This window comes from Bombus pascuorum, chromosome 17 (assembly GCF_905332965.1).
Source record: "Bombus pascuorum chromosome 17, iyBomPasc1.1, whole genome shotgun sequence".
In the NCBI taxonomy this organism is placed as follows: Eukaryota; Metazoa; Arthropoda; class Insecta; order Hymenoptera; family Apidae; genus Bombus; species Bombus pascuorum.
The window spans coordinates 726,069-746,830 of NC_083504.1; the positions used below are offsets into that span (position 1 = coordinate 726,069).

Here is a 20,762-nt window from a genome sequence, read left to right on the forward strand (position 1 = left end):
AAACATTTTCCACATTTTTGGTATTTACAGAGATAATCCCGTGTGCTCATTTAAAATGGACATACTGAATATAAAAAACTATGCCTTTTCCGATTATCTTTGTTATCGTGCGAAATGACAAACAAAAAGCGAGTTAAGGGGACATATGTATTATATATATTATAAATAATAGATAATCGCACTTTCTACAGTTTCTATCTCATGTCGAATTTGACACAGCGGATTAAAATCCAAAGTAGGAGCTGCACGTGCAGTAACCAGAAATCAACGCATTGTGACTGTAATAATAATTTGATCAGTCGTTATACAGTATTAAATATTATTCGTTTATTGGCTGTGATTATAACCTTAAAACGCCCCAAGTAAGTAATGTAAGTAAACAGAATCATAAAGAAACATAATCATTTCGTGCACTTTACGTTTACGCAGTAGCCCGTATGCGCAGATGTCATTGCACTTCGTCCCACTCTTTAAAGTGAGATACGAGAAAAAAATGGATTAATTATAAGTGACATCATCGATTATTGTAAGTACCTGATGTTTTCTTACCTCTAGATTCTATTGGATATATGAATCAATATACGAGTATTAATTCTACTGATGATTCTATTGAAAATAAGAAGTTTTTAAAGAAATTAATTCGCTTGGTAACTATTGCAAACATTATTTTAACAGGTGCAGAAGTTCCTCCGTAAATACTGTTTAGCTTGGTCTTCGTACGTTCCATTTTATGACCGAATACGTACTTGATCCTCTCCAGCGCCATCGTGATAAATCACAATGTGCTGTAATAATTTTTTCAGCCGTCCGTAATCTTGCAAAGCGTTGCCAAGATTTAGTGCAAAATCATTAAGTACACTGTAATATCTTGTTTAATTGCTATTGCACCGTAGTCACGACATTGCCGATAAGAGCTGTGATTTGGCTGATCAGCGGCAACTAAACATTTTATGGATCTGAGAACACCGCTCAAATTTGCGAAAGAACTTGACAGCACTGTATCGATCGCTTCGAATAATATTATTGGATACGATACGGAAGACAAATTCTAGGTTATGAAAACTCATTGAGGTTAATGCTCTACAGCGTACCGAGTTCTCATACTACAGTTCTTTTCTTATTACTTAATAAGTAATGGCACGATCATCATCGTCGTCGTAACAATATTCGAGAAATGCGCTTTAACTGTTTTCTTTGCGGAAAGAATGAATATGTTCGTAACGTATCCTTTCCGTTTTCAATGTTTAAGTTTGGATGTCAGAAACAAAAGCATAATATGCAATTATTTAGAGTAATAACAATTTTTACGTGCATAGAGATAATTTAGTTCGTTTTATATTCACTGAGTATATATTAAATTTGCTAAATCGAAAAACAAATGGTAGTGAAAAATAAGTTCCCCATTGTACATTTGAAATAATATACAATATATGAAATGCCTACAGGTGTAAAAAATGTAAGGAGTGATTTTTAAAGCTAAAATAAGATGAAAATCAAGAATAAAAAAATTGCGTTTTCGACTTTGTTTTTTAATTATTGACAAAGTTAACTGAAATATCCATGAACAAATAGAGAAAATATCCGCCTACACGAACTAAACCTCCTTACACGAACGAAAGTAGATCAGTCTGAGCAGCGGACTGAACAACGATCCACCAATTGAACGATATACGGCCAGTAGCTTGCCTCAACAATTTGCTGCACAAGTTGTAGAGAAGAAGATTGTGGCATTTGCAGACGTAAATTATCCTGCGCAACGTTTCGTAAGAAAAATCGTAGATTAAACATTAAACCTGCCTACACATTAAAATCTGTAATAACATATCGAAAACCGCTTCATGGAATTTTTGAGTAAACAGGAGTAATGTTTTCTGTCGTTCTTTGCCTTCTTAAATAATTAATAAATAAAATCAGATATAAACAATGTTTACACAAATTTCACACATGTACTGAAAGTATTACTCAGGCTCAAAAAATAGTAATTGTTTTATATTACAGTAAATATTCAATATAGAAACTGTTTTCTTGCAAACAAAGTACACAATACGCACGATACATACAACACACACCGTGCACACTACACACACTACACATCCAAATCACTCGCGTTGGCACTACATAAAAAAGATTTATAAACCAACAAAGAATACAGAAATAAAGGAAATGTGAAAGTTCAGAGAACTAAAAATGAAAAGGCTCAAAAAAGATATATAGTAGAATAAATTAAACCTATATCAAATCAACAATTAACTCCAATTTTATGTTTATACAATTCTAATGTTTCTCTTTGGCTGTTGAAATATTTCTGTCCTTCCAGAACTGTTTTACCCTCTTATCAAATTTCTAAAATCGCTAAAACATATTACGTAACAAGGTAATAGTGGAAAGTTCTCATTTAGAAAAAGAATAATAACGTCCTTTGCCAATGCTTTTGTTTTCTTTGTATAATTTTCTCGAAATTATCCAGAGAGAGTCACGATATCTCAGATCTACAGGGTGCGCCGTTAGAATTCGGACAGAATTCAATTTGTAGTTCCCACCATATTAGAATTCAGATGTTTGTGCTGATTGACTCTGAAGTTAGTTAAATATGTCAATAAGTCTTCTATAACCTCAAAATGACAGAACTCGTTAAGCAAAACCCGGAATACGATAGAAGAGCGGCGATTATAGAAAGTCTTCGCGCCGGGAGAACGCCGGTCGAAATTATAAAATTCTTTAGCTACCCAAGATCGACGGTATACGACATTGCTAAGAGATACGCAGCCTCAGAGTGGTTCGAGAAGGGTTCTCCTTCTCCGGCGAGAAAAGTTCAGCGTTGTCTCAAGTGAGGGCGACGTCATGCCTCCGCACTTCTTCCAAAAAGGCGAAAGAATCACAAAGGAGGTTTATTTGGAGGTCCTGAAGACAGTAATAAAGCCGTGGATGGAAATTACGGCTTCTGGAAGGCCGTATTTATTTCAACAAGATGGCGCACCTGCTCACACAAGTCATCTTGTTCAAAATTGGCTCTCTGACAATGTGGACATGTTTTGGTCGAAAGATTTCTGGCCTCCTAACAGTCCCGACCTAAACCCATTGGACTATTACGTGTGGGGCGTTATCGAGAGACAAACTAATAAATGCAGGCACCCCAACGTCAACTCCCTACGAGCTGCTATCGAGTCAGAATTCGCGACAATTAAACGCGACCAGTTGAAGTCAGCGTGCTCGCGCTTTAGAGCAAGAATAGAGCAGGTCATAGAGGCAGAGGGTGGTTACATAGAATAAAAGTTCTCAGCAAGGACCCTTTAAATGAGATATAACAACATTTTCATGTGTTTTTGTGTATTGACTTAAATAAACAACTTTCTGCACAAAACTTCTTTTGTCCGGATTCTAACGGCGCACCCTGTATTCTTTCAACAACAAATGTGGCTATTAAGAGAACGAACAGGTAACACAACAGATGTGTTTAAAAATGGTTAGAAGTATTTTGCAAGCGTAGTATCATTTCGGCAACGAAAAGGAAAACGTAAAAGAGCTTTTCAACGCGATAAATATAATTCTTAATTTGGCTATATATTAATTTGCATTATTACACACTACTCCATGAAACCTTTATTGATCCTGCGAGTATAAATTTAAACAATATTTTTTGTAGTTTATTTTGGTTTCTTCATATTTTATTTCATGTGTATGTATATGAATATTGTAATATGCAGTGATTAGTAATTTGTATGCAAATAGGTATCGACCACATTTAATGGCATTTCAAGGATACTTGATGCACATGCGATTTTTTTGTAAATACTCGCAGACGGGGCCTTTGTGGTGCGTGTATGAAATTTGTATAAACATTGTTTATATGTGCAATTATTTATTAATTGTTTATGGAGGCAAACGATTAGAGAAAATATTAATCTTCTCTATTCGAAAATTCCATAAGACGGTTTTCAATATGCTTTTATGGATTTTAATGAATAGACAAGTATAATGCTTAATCTATGATTCTTTTTACGGAACATGCTGCTTAGGCTGATCTACTTTCGTACGTGTAAAGAGATCTGCTCGCGTACGGGGATATTTTGACTAATTTTTAATTGTCAATAACTAAAAACCAAATCCGAAAACGCATGATTTTTATCTTATTACATATCTTTTTATAATTGTAACCGGACAGAGAAGAGATAAAGATGCAGATAGATTTTCGTTTTATTTCATTCATTGTTCCCAGATTAATTTATTGTTTATATTTTGTTTTTTGTACTCGTTTCTTGTTTGAAGTTACTTAAAGAATTAATATGAATCTCGATACCACCAATCAAAGTTCCTTAAATTTCTCTAAAGAATCAATAATGATTAAATCTAATATTGTTATAATATCAAATTCCAAAAACTTAATTTTAGATTTTAAAAAATAGTATATATTATTCTCAAATAATTAAAGACAGATAACATAATTATATAATTAATAAGGAGATTTAAGTCATAATAGTAAATTAACCTGAGTCCACATACTAACATAGATTTTTACTTTATGTGCAAGATCTTTTAACAATTTCACAAAATTCCTCAATTTTTAATTGATATAAGTAACGGTATAGTGTAATTGACGTGTTTCTTATGCACATATACGTACAAGTTTCGCAGTTTCGCTCAAATACATAAACGATACTGAAATATATCAAACACCATTATGGAACAAATATTCGCTCTTAAGCTTTGTTTGCTGCGTTCGGTTTCGCAACTATGTCTGTTCATTCTCGTCTCGACACACGCTTTATTTCGTAAAGAAGTATGCGAAACGTTATCATCCTTTATCTTGTTTCATCTAGACTGTAGACATAATGCGCTAATATTTCAGTGCTAAACAAACAAAGACGCTAAAGTGATCTTGAGTTTAATAGAATAAAAAACACAAGAAATATCATTGAACGCCAAGTAATTGCGAACTTTCAACGATTTCTATGCAAAACATTCATTAATTAGAACATCTCTGCTTGATTTCCGCGTTTAAGGCTTAACAAGGTTTACAATAACACACTACGAAATTTTCATCGTCAATTATGCGATATTGGTAGTTCTTGTATGTGGTGAAATTTAATTCACGCATTTGGTTCGAGTGATCGTAAATTTTTCGGATTACTGGTGGGAAACTTGCAATATTCGCAGCCGCAGCTATTTCGTCGTAATACGCCCATTGCCGTTCCTTCAGCTTGGTGATATGTCTTAGCTGTAAAAATATTAATTTGTTTTATTTCTTAATTGCGTTTTCGATATTAAAACAATATTATATTATAGTAAGTTTCGATATCATTGTAATTATAGGTATTATCTAAGTTAATCTCATTGTGAAAATAGTATAAAATGAAACAAAAATCTTACATCTTATTGCAGAACTATTTACTAATTTGAAAATTATTAATTATGGTTTCTAAAATTGACATGTACCATGTAAGAGAAAATTTGATCACGACATATTATTTTGAATGGTTATGGATTAGTTATTATCTATCAGAATTGTAAAATAACATAATACCTTCTTTGGTTTGTGAATAATAATAATAAAATACAATAATACAAATTGTAAATAACAGATAATTAATGATTTAATCAAATTTAATATAAGTATGAAAGTGGTTTTCTTCATAATATTTGTAGAAAATGAAAATCTGTTACTTTGAATCTGTTGATGATTAAAAAATATCTCTTCGACTTGAATCGATATCTAATTTTTTCGATATCTTATGACTCAAGAGATTAAAAACACATGTAACATACAAAGCAAAAAACAATAAAGATTAAAATATTACCTAACAGATATACTGCAGTGATTTTCAATCCTTATCGCAAAAAAAAAAGAAGTATAATGGTATTATGTATATTAAGAAATGCAAATTAATAAAATGTATACCGGAATTCCAAGGTCGAGAAGAGCTTTCTTTTCCATCTGATATTCTTCACGCATTTGTTCAGTAGAAGGTAACTTAATGTGATTTTCGAGAATGCTTAAAATATACTGAGCTTGCAGATGAAACATAGGAAATGGAATTACTATTCCAGGCAGGCCCATTACGAATAAATTCGGATAATCCATATGTATTAAGTGTTTGTAAATCGGCTCGACGTGGTTGTTGTCCGTACGCATCTCAACTTTAGTCGACATAAAGGGATACGTAAATTTATAGCCTGAAAACATAAGATTTCGTTGAAAGGTATCAATTAATGATCGGTTGAGAAAGTCAGGGTCCTACCGAGGGACTAAACAAATATATAAGGTTGGAGTAATTTATTTTATTAAATTTTATAAAATAATTTAATTAAACTAAATTATTAAGAGAAAGATACCAGCTCAAATGGAAGAGTGGGAATTAATATTAGAATATATTGATAAATCTGATGATTTATGATACAAATAAAGTATGATATATAGATTGAAGTATTATAAAACCCTCCTTAATTGAAATTTACTGTTTTGAAACTGAAAAGAATTGAAGTTTTATCACTTTTTTGTGCTATCTTTATTCCAAATATTTAATCATTATTATGCAACAATCTGTATAATCTAATTTTACTTAGAAAATAGAAAAACACGAAGAATTTCAAATATTTCAATATATCTTAAAAAATGAAAATTCGACAGGGCCCTGACAAACTTCCACTTACTTATGTATAATTAATTTGGGATACCTCGATCACTTATATGTACGAAGGAGATCAAGTCATTTTACCGGTGCAATATATGAAGTTGTCTACTTCAGCCGTGGAACCATCGTGGAAGATGAATATGTTTCCTTGAATCGATTGAATTCCAGGCCTCTGTTCTACGTTTTTCGACATTCTCGAATCAACTGGTTCCGGTAGATCGTGGCTTAAATATACCTGAATTGGTGAAAATATAGATAGGTTTCTCAATAATGTAGTTATAAAGAAAATGCATTCAGAAGAAGCTTATTTTAAGCAAACTTGAATTTTCATTTTTTCAAATATTGTCTTTTTGAAATAAGATAAAAGCTTACTACAGTAACGTTTATATTTGGCTATTATTGTATTTAACTTATATAAAGAAAAGATTTCACATATAATATAATATAAGTACTCTATCTGAATCACTTACACCATGAGAATGATCTTTTCATTATTTAAATGAATTGAATATCATTTTGTTACACTGTATGCTAAGTATAATATAATAATAATATGTGTAATATATATAATATATAATGAGCTAAATTTGAAACTATTTCTTAAAATATTTTGCTTAGATATATATACAATTAATAAAAAAATCACTTTTGATTAATTAATCTCAACGCAATTAATATTGTATTTGAGAACAAACAAATTGCATATTACAACACGACTCTTCAATCAATTAGTAGATACTGATAATGACGAATAATTTTTTGCGAACGACGATGCCTTCTATCATGGTCGTAAATAACTTATGCATGTATACAGAGAAATCTTAAAAAACACAGAATCACATAAGTATCAGCATTGATACAATTGGTAGATTCATAACAAAAACAACGCAGATCAAATTCAAAACATGCTTTAGTTAGAGTAGAACTGTTTTTGTATCTCTATTAGCAAGACACTTATTTTAAAATACCACGACCATTGCTTTCTTAAACCATAATTTACATGATTCAAATTAATAACACCAACAAGGAAAAGCAATATTCCTTTTTATAAAGAATATTAACCTGATTTAGTCACGAGATTTACATCCACTTGATTTAATTGGATACAGTCGAGACAATTATAATATAATCGCAGGTAACACTCACAACTGTTAATATATAATACTATAATATAATGAATATTAATTGCAAAATTATAAAATATTATTATAAAATAATCAAATATATTTAACAAAAATAAAACTAGTTCTCCTATGGAAAGGAATAAATCATCAAGAATAATTTTTAATATATGTATGGAAACTTTTCAATTTAGCTCTTGTACATTACTTGAGGCGTCTAAAGCTAGAAACAAAACTAGAATAAACTAAGAATAAATAAACTATTGTATGTCAATCTGCAAAAAAAATAATTGCATAGCATTTTATAAAAACAAGCTACGACAAAGTAACACTTAGTGAAATTCCGTGTACCTTCTCAGCGTATTGCGAGACTTCTATGGCGATATCGATACCAGACCAAGAGGCACCAAGGATGCAAACTCTTTTCCTAGTGTACACTTCTGGTACCCTGTACTGATGGCTATGTATAGATTCGCCGGGGAAACTTTCAATACCTGGAATGTGTGGAATATGGCCTACAGTATAGTGACCATTACACAAGACCACGGCATCGAACGTTTTAGTTGTTTCTACTTTGCTTTCCAAATCCTCGTACGTGACCATCCAGATTGTTTGACCGTTTCTCAAAGTTTCTGGTTCCACGTGCTTTACCACTGTATTTAACTGAAATATAATTTATAATATAATTAATTTTTTGTGAAAGTACCAAATATATGAAACTTAAAATTAAATATTTTTATATTGGGTAAGTCCATAACGTTTCCGGTAATCAATATTTAAAGCTTTTATCATGTTATTTGTTATAAACTTGTTGAAATTATAAATTGTTGTTGAAAAACTTCTTTTGTATTGTTTGCATTGTTCAATTAGGAACAGTGTCCAAATTTAGCATTTCATCATTTGACAGAGATACCAATTACATATTTTTATATGATAATTATATATAATTATATTATATATACATAGTTGAATTAGAATCTCTGCCAAATGATGAAATGCTAAATTTGGACACTGTTCCTAATTGAACAATGCAAACAATACAAAAGGAGTTTTTCAACAACAATTTATAATTTATAACAAATAATTTGCTGTACAAATGTTTATATTGCAAATTATTTATTTTATGGTACACTAAACTTTATGCATTACTTAATACTTTAAAATATACTTTTAAAAATAAGATGACATACATATATGTGAGATACTAAAATTAAATTTTGTCATTTAAGGATTGATCTGCCTCGTTACCTTTATATGCGGATATAAATTAAAATGTTTTACATAATCCGAAAGGTACTCTCGAATTACGCTATGATGAACAAATGATGGCCCTTCGTCATGTGTCATTGGAAAATCAGGTATTTGCATTATTTCTCGAGGAAGATTTGTTCTGTAACATATTATGATAGTTTATGAAAGAAATTATTTAATCCTAAAATAAATGAAATCTTTTAGAAGTAATTAATTACTTAACATTAAAAATTTATAATTACTTAACAATTATTTTTAAATGTTTACTTTTATTTTTGATTATTACATTCTCGATCCTGAATCGATTGTAAAATTACTATAACATGCAACAATTTAATTCAGAAATTCCCTAATTTATAATTTCCCTAATTCTTAATCGATGATACGTAATTTTCCTTTTTTGTGTATTAATTAAAAATATGTAATATAAGTAAACCTTCCATATATTATCTTGTTTATTTAGTAAGTTACAAACATGTTGCAAAGAGAAAAAAATGTACAAGTAAAGAAGGAAAACAAATGAATAATAATTGATTAAGTGTAAAATAAATGCAAAGCTGATCGTCTGGACTTACATAAAGAATCAGGAAAGAAATCTATTCAGTCAGGAATACCATTTACATAATTGCATTTTTTTCTAACTAGGTCGATAAATGTAAGATCACTCATGCAGAAATCAACACCGAAAACCGGAGTATCGCGTAAAGAATGTGAAAAAGCATTGAAATTAATAAACTGAAGTACCAGAAGACTGTCAATGAGATCATTGACAACTTTGCATAAAAAAATAATATCAGCAATCTTCCTCCAGTATCAGCACATTTATTTTGTGCAGTGCTGACACGTAGTTGTGATAACGATTGTGGATTGAACAATCATAATACAAAAATATCACAACTACGTGTCAGTACTGCATTCTACTGTATTTATAAATAATCATTGACGCCTGATGTAAATCACAGGAATTTATGTTGTCTTTATAAGAAGCTGAATGTATATATCTGCTTTAATGAGGAACTTGATCGTATGATACCAGCATATTTTAAGTAAGATATGACTAAACAATTATACAGAATTTTTAAAGCGTAGCGATTTCTAAAATCCCTAGAAAATCAAAAAATAAATCCAAATTCATACATTTGCCTTGTCGATAATGTTAGTGATATGCTTGGTAAAACAGTCGCTGATTATAGAGGAAACCTAGATGGCGCGCTTTATTTACCAGAAGATAGGTAAGAACCGTCAAGAATGTAAGAATAACAGAATTCTCCTCTTATTTAAGAAACATTCTCATCACTTAGTACTTGAGTATGTTTAATTATAATTTGTTGCAAGCCTACCATCTTCATAACCTATTAGGATCTTCTTGCAATAAATTCTATATTCCATACAGATCGACGAAGAATGAATCTAATTATAATAAAACAAAAATCATGAAAACTGTATACGTGTAATTACATATGACCCATATATGTACGTACTATCGTATGTTATCAAATTTTATATGCGCAATACACATCTTCCTTAACCTTTAACAATCGTCAAAATGTACAAATATTAATCATTACGAATGTATATGTGAGTCATAACTTTAACAAGAAAGAACTTTGCTATGGAAATTAAAATCGCCACATTTTACAAGAGAATATCTCTAATATGTAAACGATAATGGTACGTAGATCAAGTTGTACAGAAGAATTTATCGAAACCACAGTAATCATAATTTTGAAAAGAAGATAAATATATACGAATTTCATTTTAGATAAAAATTAATTATTTAAAGTAAAAATAAAAATACAGAATACAGACATAAAAATAGTAAGATGTAATTGTTCATAAACAAATTTTTCGTTGACATATTCATTGTACCAACACTATGTCATCCGAGCTAGCAGGTAATTTTATGATATGCATATAATATCAATACAAATATTATCGGTATAAGACGTAAATTACAAATCACAAAATTTTGAAGGACATTTTTGTGATAATTTATAAATAAAACATATACATTTTTATAATACAGAACTAAAATTTACGCGAAGATTATTTGTTAGTATTTGCAAACATGAATTTCATCGAAACTCTAAAGAAGAAAATCACAAAATTCTACATTAAGAGAAGAATTTGAAACATTTGCTTTCGAATATCATGCGTTATAGCTATTTACTTATCTTATATTAATTAATTAAAATAAATACAAAAATATTTCCTTTTCCTATCCTTATTCTATCAGTAAAATAGTACAGTACATAATACGTTATAACATATGTTTTTTATTAGTATTAACACATTACATTGATTACAGCATAAATGATAACAAAAATTCAATTGACAGTGATCCTATTAAAGAGCATTGAAGTTGACTTGTTCTTTTTAATGCAGAGTTTGTTTTAAAGTATTGTATAAAACACAGAAATCAATTAATTAACCAATTTATTTATTATTCACTATAATTATTAGTTTAAATATTAAGTAAAATAAATATTTTATACGATTGAAGTCGTAGAATAGCTGTAAAATATTCTTCTAACGAATTGTATGCATAATCGTGAAGTAATTATTCTAGTAACTGTTCGTTAACTCTAAACTTGAATATGACCTTTCGATTTGTTAAGTCTGAATCATGGTACAACTTCTTTTTATAGTTACGTTTAGATTAAGTATTACTCTAAACGGAATGAACTGAAAGGAACGACTAACTAGTCGTGATAATGGCAAAATCAATGAAGTAATATTACCAAAGGAACATCAGTAGAAAACTACTTTATTGGGTTGTGAACTTTCTCGATTATAATTTTAACGTCCAATCTTATCTTCAGAAATGTATCCTCGAGGTTTCCTATGTATCTCACAACTTTCATTTTTTGTTTGTTATACAAATACCCATTATTATACTACTTTTTTAAAATTTACTATCTATTGTATCAACATAGAAACTAATTTACTTAATTTAATTTTCAATCATTTCCAGTTTGTCATTTTCTATATGCCATAAGGGTTCTTAATTTTTTCATAAATACAGACCACCAAAACTAAAAGTGCAATATTTCAGTACCAAGCAGAAAAACATATTTTGTATGTAAGAACTTCAAACAATATACTTAATATTTTATTGCTTTATTACTATCACATATTTTTATTTCATTCCTAACAATTTCCGGGACAGCTTACCAAAGCGATTGTCTCATTACTATGTCAAGAAGTGTATCGCGTGTCAGCAAAGTTTATCGCAACCAGCTAGACTGTCTAGAACCATCATTACTGTATAAATGGCGTAAAAACAAATACGATTGATGATCCTGTGTTTGCATCGCTGATCGAATAACCCAAATTGTGAACGATATTTGCTCTGCATTCGAATTCAATTCCGAAATTATTGTATTTTGCCATTTGAACTATTCCACTGTGACAGATTATCCCATTCAAATGGAATTTTTTTATCATTCTAGTATCGTATAATATATTAGCATAATATAGTATATTGTCGCATAGTATAGTACAAATAAAAAGATCAGTACAAATAATATCATTTTAGAAATCGTCTCCTGTAAAAGCAATTATTCCAATTTCTATCAGTAAATTCTAAGTATTTTTTATTCTTATGTTAGGTAAGATATTTTTCAATACTAATTATGTAAGCAATGTATAATAATTTTTGTGATTTACAATGTATTGTAATGAGCGTAAAAACAGTAGATATTCGTTACTATTAGATTAAAAAATATAAAAGAAAAAATATAATGAGTCACTTCTTTATTTTTGTTTCTCTCGCTTCTATTGTATTTTATACATTATTAATTATATCTTGTTTTATGTTGATGCATTATGTTTAAGAAACTTTTTTTAAAATTTTTAATATTTTAAAAGATCGTAGGGCTTTGTTATTAAGTTTTTTTATGTAATTATATGCTCAAACCGATATGTATTTTACAACAACAATATTCATTTCAGCAATAAATTAGAGTTAGAAAAATTAAGGAAGAAAGTTCTACAACGTAATATCTAAAGATTATAATTGGTAATTTTTACACATTTTGATTGTTTATGTTTTTCTAAGACAATGACGTACATTAAGTATTTCATATGTTATTACTACTTAATTATTTAAAATATCAAAACAGATAAAGCACAATTGTTCAAACTGACTTTATTACAGATTTAAGATATTATATAACCACATTTTTCATTGCAATGATATTGTAATAATTAATTGAAATTTTTTTATTATTGCACACTTCAACTATATAAAATTAATTGAAACAATAAAAAAAAATTCGAACAAATACTATAAAAATAGTATAAAAATGATATCTTTTTATTTTCCAATCTGAGTGTAGTTTAATTTTGTAATCTATGCACGACTCAATTTCAATATTACGCGTACTTAAAAGTTATTGTTAACTTTATTACGTTACGTAACGTTAAAGTTAACTTTATTTACTTTTCATTTATTTTTCACTTCGTAAACTACTTTCTGCACTTTTCTTTTTTATTTAGTTTTTACTTTACTTTTTACGTTTTACTCTACCTTCTACTTTTTATTTACTTTTTGTTTCTCAGACATACTATCTTCTTTCATCTTTTATTTATTTTTCCTGCCGAAATTACTTCACTTTTTATCCAAAATATAAAAAGACCTCCAAAATATACGAAAACATCTTCGATATAATTTTACACTGCAGCGAAATTGTACGTAATCTTATTCAAAAAAACCGTGGCATTAAAAGATTTCATTTGGTAAGTTGTTTGGCAAACGATGTAAACGGAAACATCTTTGTATTCTACCAAAGATATTTTCATATTATCCATTAAGTTATGAGTTTTAACGCGAATATAGTTTAATTATTGCAAGTTTAATGGCATTACATTACTAGCCAATGTAAAAATGTAACAATACCTTCAAGTTATAGTAATGTTTGCGAGGTAAAAGCGTATCAACTTTTCGTTAACCAACATCGTAATTTTTCACTATCGTTTCTCCTCAATTAATAACGCAAATATATTTTTTTTACTAATATCAGAACATATCAATTACGGCTATATAGTATTTATATTTATTGCAGTACTAATATCAAGGATAATAATATCTACATAATAACATCTAAATCATTAACTATCTAATAAATGTAATCTTGTAAACGCCGTCTTTTAACGTATACATATCGCTGCTTCGCTTTTCACAGTAACAGAACTCGGAAAACGTGAATTTTAGTGAAGAGGCTATTCAAAATTTATAAAGAGATCTTCGTGAGACATTTTAACAATATTATAAGGTTGACTTGACACAAAATATGCTATTATTCTCGAAAGCAGTACTATCTTCCACTTATGGCATCATAAAATAATTGAAGATGAGCCAATGTTGCTGTAATACTAAGCACAGACTGATAACAGCATAAATAATAATTTTGTCCTTTGAATCAAAACTGATGGAATTATATATATTTACATGATGAGAGTACAAACATAGTGTAGATATTCAATAGAAGCAAATTTGAAATTTTTTGATTTGTGCCACTATCATATGTTACTGGTGCAGGGTATGTAAACTCGACATAGCCTGGGCAATGTCAGCATTACACACTACACACTGCTGCCTAGTAAAGTCCAAAGAAATTGTTGAATAGTGAACATAAACTACTCACATTGCCCACCACTGATTGGACTGTGTCGGAAATTATTATTTCTTTCTGAACTTTATAAATGTATATTATAATTTTATATATATAATATAATATAATAATAACTTTCAATATATATGTATATTATATGAGATTACAAATTGACATTAAAACTTAACAATTTAAATTTGTATTTAAAAATATATTATAAATTTAAGTAGTTACCTAGAAAATTTAATTTTGAAATTAACATAAATTGAAAGATTGTAATTATGTTAAGACATTGAATGGCAAACTATGCTGAGGTTTACTTGGTAGATTTGGTCTGTCAAGGGTGCATCAATGAAGTAATTAACATTAAATTAGCACAAGTAAAGCGAGAAATGGCGACTAGAATGTCAAATGAAATGTTACACTAACCTTAGATTCTTATACATACTACTATGAACTGGTAGTCCATGCTTGTCAACATCGGTTTCATCAGTGTAAATCCATGTACCACCGACTTGATCGGTTTGCTCGAATAACGTAAGACTGTAAGTGTCCAATTTGGCGGCTGTATGACGAGCTACCACCAGTCCAGCTACTCCACCACCAACTATAGCGATTCTGGTTTTGCTACTCGGCATGTTTTCAACAGGAAATTCCTTGAAATCTATCGAAATCAAATATAAGGGAACGCTGGATAACTCTCAATTTTAATTTGTAACGAGTGTTATACAAATACAGGCCATAATAATCAAAATAGCTATTTTATAACTTTTTATGAAAAGTTCCCAGATTTACAACGATGCATCTTTCGATATTTGAATGGATTTATAGAATTTATAGAAAAGTTAATTTTTTTCTTTGCATTATACAATATATGCATAGCTCTTATTTTGATTCCGTTGGTATATTAGTTGCCAACCCAATAGATTTATACTTTAGCCGCCGGCTCTAAATATCTTAATATCTTAATATTTATCATGGTAAAGACTTCCAAAGATTTATATAATATCTTTTTTCAAATCATAGAAATCTTTTCTGATTTTCGTAGTAAAACGAAAAAATAAATAAAAAGATATATTTATATAAAATATCTATTATTCTAATACATTTTTGTAAAACAATATGTAAGTTACTTTATTTATACTTCTCAATAACATTACAACGCAATTGCACACACTGTTTCATGGCCTTATCATCAAAGGGTAATTAAGATATAGAATTAATTATATTAATTAATTATAGAAAAGGAAAAAAAAGGAATAGAAAAGGAAAATTAATCTATTTGTGTTTACAAATCACTTGTTGATTTGGATGTCAACGAAAATGTAAAACTAATTTTGTTCTAATTGCATAAACTTACATCTTTTTTATCGCAACAACAAGATTAAGGATGTAATATATGTATATCATGCGCGTGGCAAAATTGTAATAATTAAAAATATTATTAATTTTAAGTTATTAAAAATGCATTATTATGTTTAAGAAAGCAAATTCTTAACAAGTGAAGAACACTTCTATTAATCTTCTTGTTAAATTTTTATTAATATTTTTATTAAATAGTTTTAGAAACATATTATGGATATTTTTTATATTAAAAAATATCATAAATAAGGAGGGAACACAGGAATTTGATAAAAAATTATACAGTTTTAATATGTATTTTTAAATTATTTTATATAATATTATATATATATTTTTTTTCTTTATTACAAATTTAAATTTTATCCAAAACGTTATTACGTTACCAATTATATATATATATATATATATATATATGTATATATATATATGTTTCATACTGGTTAATTATACTGGTTTGTAGATATTGCAATAATTTCTGATTCGTTTAACTAAGTGTATATAGTTTTGTATAGCTTAAAGTTTACCTAAGGTGTATATTCTTTTCGTTCTCTATACGGATTTTAGCTGTGAAGATACGTACGATGTATAATTTTTTGATACGAAGTTATGCATAAAGTGAGGTTCAGATGTAAACAGGAAGTTTTGTAATTCCATAAAGAATCTAGTAAACTATTATGACTACTACTACTAATATGTTACATATGTACAGAGTACAGTGTGTTCAATTACTGTGACTATGATATGTTTATATGTGACTATATGTTTACTATGATTTTTTAACAAATTAAAAATTTTGACATTCCTGGGAACCAGAAAAATGACAGTATTGCAGCAATTTTATATACGTATTTCAACATAAAACTTTTACGACATTAAAAAGAAATTATTTCTTCAATCACTACGTATAAATACAAAAACGGTACGATTACAAAAACAGTAATTATTAATCGAACAACTGGTTGAGATTTAGGTAACTAATAATAATTTTCTGCTCTATTATGTATTACAACGAATATAATGAATTACGATAACTTAATCATAGATCTCATAAATTTAGAAAAATCTGATAATAAAAAGCATTGATCCCAGTTTTAAAAAAAATTTAAAGAAATGAATAATTATCTGCTAAACATATCTTCGACACCTTAAACACATCAATGATCGCTAGATAAAATTGACACCAATTTTGACATAACTCTTTGACATAAAATTGTAAAAAGAAGGATATTGAAAAATATGAATTGAATAAAATAAATACGTACATTGCGTAGAATCGTGTGTGTACGTTGATCGGTTTCTTGTAGTCCGACAGGTATCGTTCGATTGGCAAGGCAGAAACTCCGCTTGCAAACAAAGTAAACAAACTAACTAAAACTTGTCGAATATTAAACTAAGTACATTATCTTAATACTTGTCGTGACTTTCTCTTTTCGTTCAAGAATATCTCTTGATAAGGAGGAAATAATAGATCTGTGCAGCTTTGACGTCGTGATTATGCGTGCAATGCTAAATCTGTCGAAGGAAACAGAGACGGAAAAAAATAAAGAAATATGGAGACGTCACTGAATACGATGTACCAGAAGAAAACTAATGACGAAGCGACTCGTTCAGAAGCAGAATTAAGACTGTCCACCCGAAAGCAAGCCGCTAGATGCAACGGCGTCGATGCTCTATGGCCAGCTTCCCCTCCGATCATCGATGGCTTACGTAAATGCGGGAAATATTTCTTTCTAGAAATATACTTGTAACTTGTCGCGCGGCACAGCTCAACTAACAAAAACATAAATAAACAAAAAAGATATGATTATAAAATTAATTTCCAAAATTGTACAAAACTTGACAAGATTACAAATAGCAATCTAAAAATCGTTTCTTCTAATTTCCATGGCAAAAAAAGGGATAAATGTGTTGAAAAAAAGATACAAATATTTATGTGTTTTGAATTTTCATGTTAAAAATAAAACGAATAAAATATAGGGAAAAAGTAGTGCTTTGTCTTAAAATTGAAACATTATTGAACAAAATTTTTTCGTATAAAATATATTAAATAAAGAATATGACTTTATAAGGAATATAAAGAAAAATGAACGAAATGGTATATATATATATATTTGTTTCAGTAAAGTAATTATAGAATTTTGGATGAATTATTTAAATAAATATTTTTAATAAACTAGCTACTATACTCTTTTTGTTATTATTAATACGTATACACATATTTTCAATTAATCGAGAAAAATTATTTTTTAAAACAGCCAAACATAAATTGAATTTCAATCAGTATGGGTATTAGATAATTAACTGTAATTCATCATATTATATATACAGTTATCAAGAATTATGTTTTCCTCCTTAAATATGGTATAAAATTATTTTCTTTTAAATTTATAAATCAAATCTAATCTACGTGTATTACATAGATTATTAAGGAAATAATTCATTAGAATATCAACCGAGTGAAGTATACTGCTTTCGACTATAATGTCTTGATGAATAGTCGCATAAATAACAGAAGTCCTACATCTCGTCAAATGGAATGGGAACTTCATTAGGAAGCTAATAAGAATATAATGTCAGTCGATATGATAACCTGAATTATCATTTAATATTCTGATCTATTTTGAATCGATTTTAAATGAACGTGGTCTAAAACTTTTACGATGTAGCCTAAAAAATAAATATCTATTCAAATACGTAAAACAAACATATTTTTACACATAGATACGTATGAAAGAAATTTAATAAAAATAATAATTTTTTAATCATTGTTTATAATAAATTTTTTCAAGATATCCCTTAAATAGTAGATGAGAGATATAAAAGAAAGTTTCAGAGATATAGCGAGTACGCTGTAATTCCTTCTTAATATTATTGTATATTATATGTTATAAAATTTAGGAAAAAAGTAGTGCTTTGTCTTAAAATTGAAACATTATTGAACAAAATTTTATATTAAGAAGCAATGTTGAAGGAATCAACTAATATTCATTTCTATGTATAATTTTAATTAAACTGGGGCGTAAAAACTACCACGATGTGACAAAGATAGTAAATTATGCCAAAGCACACATAATGTATAAACAATATGAGCAGCCTATTAAATTATCAAAAAAATATTTCAAAGCGATAAATTTATGTTACTTCATATTTTCACGGATATTTTCTTGGAAACTGTTTCGAGTAGATTATTGATTTTGATTTGTAAAAAATTTCAAGATATCTGCATAAAATGCACATAATATGCAAAAATATATGATATCCAAAGTACAGCATTCATTATAATGTCTGGGATATAAATCTTTATTTAAATTTCATTTCTTTAGTCATACTTACAAATATATGAACTTGCATAAACGCCAAGGCTCTAACTATTAAATATTGTTACACCCTAAAAGTAACAGAAACAAAATTCAAAAACTAAAAATTTTTACATATGTTACATATATATTATATATATTATTTATTATATAAATATTATAATGATTTATAATTTTGTGATTTATTATTTACAACTTATTTACAAATTTATTATTATTTACAATTTATTATGCAACATACTATAATTAATAAATATTATAATATAAGTATTATTATTAAATATCATTATATAACAAATATTATGTTATATGTATAATATAAATATAATATAATAAAATATTAATATTGTATAATATTATATGACATTATATTATATTATATTTATATTATATTTATTTTTATATATTTTTAAAAATATATTTTGGATAATATTTTTTCATAAAACACTATTTAAACTTTGGTACAGCCTACATCAATTTTTGGACCCATTCACTTATCTTTGTTTTATTTAGATTTTGGTTCATTGCCAGTGTGGGGGACGTGGGCCAACTGCATCCAATAAAATCACGACTAGTATAAAATCAGTGTCAGGTTGATACGTGCATACTACTATATGTCACATATATACATACATCCCGTGGTACGTGGATTCAATCCGCACATTTCTTTACTAGAAACATAACATACATGCAAGCACACTAAAGCTTCGTCCGAAAGATGATGATTCAAAAGCCAAGGCAATTTCATCAAGTTATTGATAAAACGGTAAATTTCTTATATACGTAGCATCCATTTCCGATGAAATCATATGGGGTATGCCGAGTTTGTCTGCATTAAAAATAACGCTGTCAAGGTTGAAGTGTAAATGGCGAGCATTCAATAGTACATAAGCATATCAATATGGCTAGTGTTAAGTAATTGCATTAGATAGTCTACTTAATTGATTGATACTGTGGAGTATGTATTAGATATTTTAATAAATTATATAGTACAGTGGAATTTAGTTAAGATAAAATAGCAATGAATATTAATGAATACAATAGGAGATTGTAATAAATGCGAACCATGATTGTAACCCATCTAACTTGTATTTCTATCAATATTTACTAACATTGGAACATCTAATCTATAATGTACATATATAGGCTTTTATAATCTAATAAAATAATTCAATCAAAATGTTAAAATGAAATAAAACTTAAATGCTTAAATGCCTAAATTTTGTAATTGAATAAAGAGATGTTTATAATTCAAGTAATATGATGAAAATAAATAGATACATATAATTTTTGTAATTGCAAAAACAGAAAACTTTAAACCCATCATTTTGACGTGTTAAATAAATTAAAATAATAACATTCTAAAAAATTATTTGTGTTCTTCCAAAATGTAGTAGATATCTTTATTCATTTGAACAAAAAAATATCTACCCTAATTAATCATTCAGTAATTCATATGTGAAATGG

The 20,762-nt window shown here is 28.3% G+C and overlaps 2 protein-coding genes and 1 long non-coding RNA gene across 3 annotated transcripts in view; 1 reads left to right on the forward strand and 2 right to left on the reverse strand.

Moving 5' to 3' along the window:
• Positions 1 to 20,762, reverse strand: part of LOC132915421 (large ribosomal subunit protein eL39) — a 206,073-nt gene that overhangs the window by 40,062 nt on the left and 145,249 nt on the right. The gene's annotated exons all lie outside the window — the stretch shown is intronic.
• LOC132915549 (uncharacterized) lies at positions 3,817 to 17,628 on the reverse strand. Its single transcript, XM_060975418.1, has 7 exons — positions 17,241 to 17,628; positions 15,046 to 15,280; positions 8,999 to 9,140; positions 8,102 to 8,413; positions 6,714 to 6,864; positions 5,897 to 6,171; positions 3,817 to 5,215 (listed from the first exon to the last, which is right to left on the reverse strand). The coding sequence occupies exons 2-7, from the start codon at positions 15,252 to 15,254 to the stop codon at positions 5,003 to 5,005; spliced, it is 1,302 nt and encodes a 433-aa protein (XP_060831401.1). The 5' UTR covers positions 15,255 to 15,280; positions 17,241 to 17,628; the 3' UTR covers positions 3,817 to 5,002.
• Positions 9,967 to 12,864, forward strand: LOC132915550 (uncharacterized). The gene is made up of 3 exons (XR_009659896.1): positions 9,967 to 10,672; positions 10,764 to 12,079; positions 12,171 to 12,864. It is a non-coding gene; the product is annotated as an uncharacterized LOC132915550 (long non-coding RNA).

What these genes read in the sequence shown, in the direction of transcription:
- LOC132915549 (XM_060975418.1), bottom strand. Translation starts at nt 15,254, where the DNA reads ATGCCGAGTAGCAAAACCAGAATCGCTATAGTTGGTGGTGGAGTAGCT. An exon ending in AGTATGTATAAGAATCTAAG is followed by an intron (nt 9,141 to 15,045) that starts GTTAGTGTAACA and finishes AATATGTTACAG; the next exon opens with AACAAATCTTCCTCGAGAAA. An exon ending in CAACTTCATATATTGCACCG is followed by an intron (nt 6,172 to 6,713) that starts GTAAAATGACTT and finishes TTATGTTTTCAG; the next exon opens with GCTATAAATTTACGTATCCC.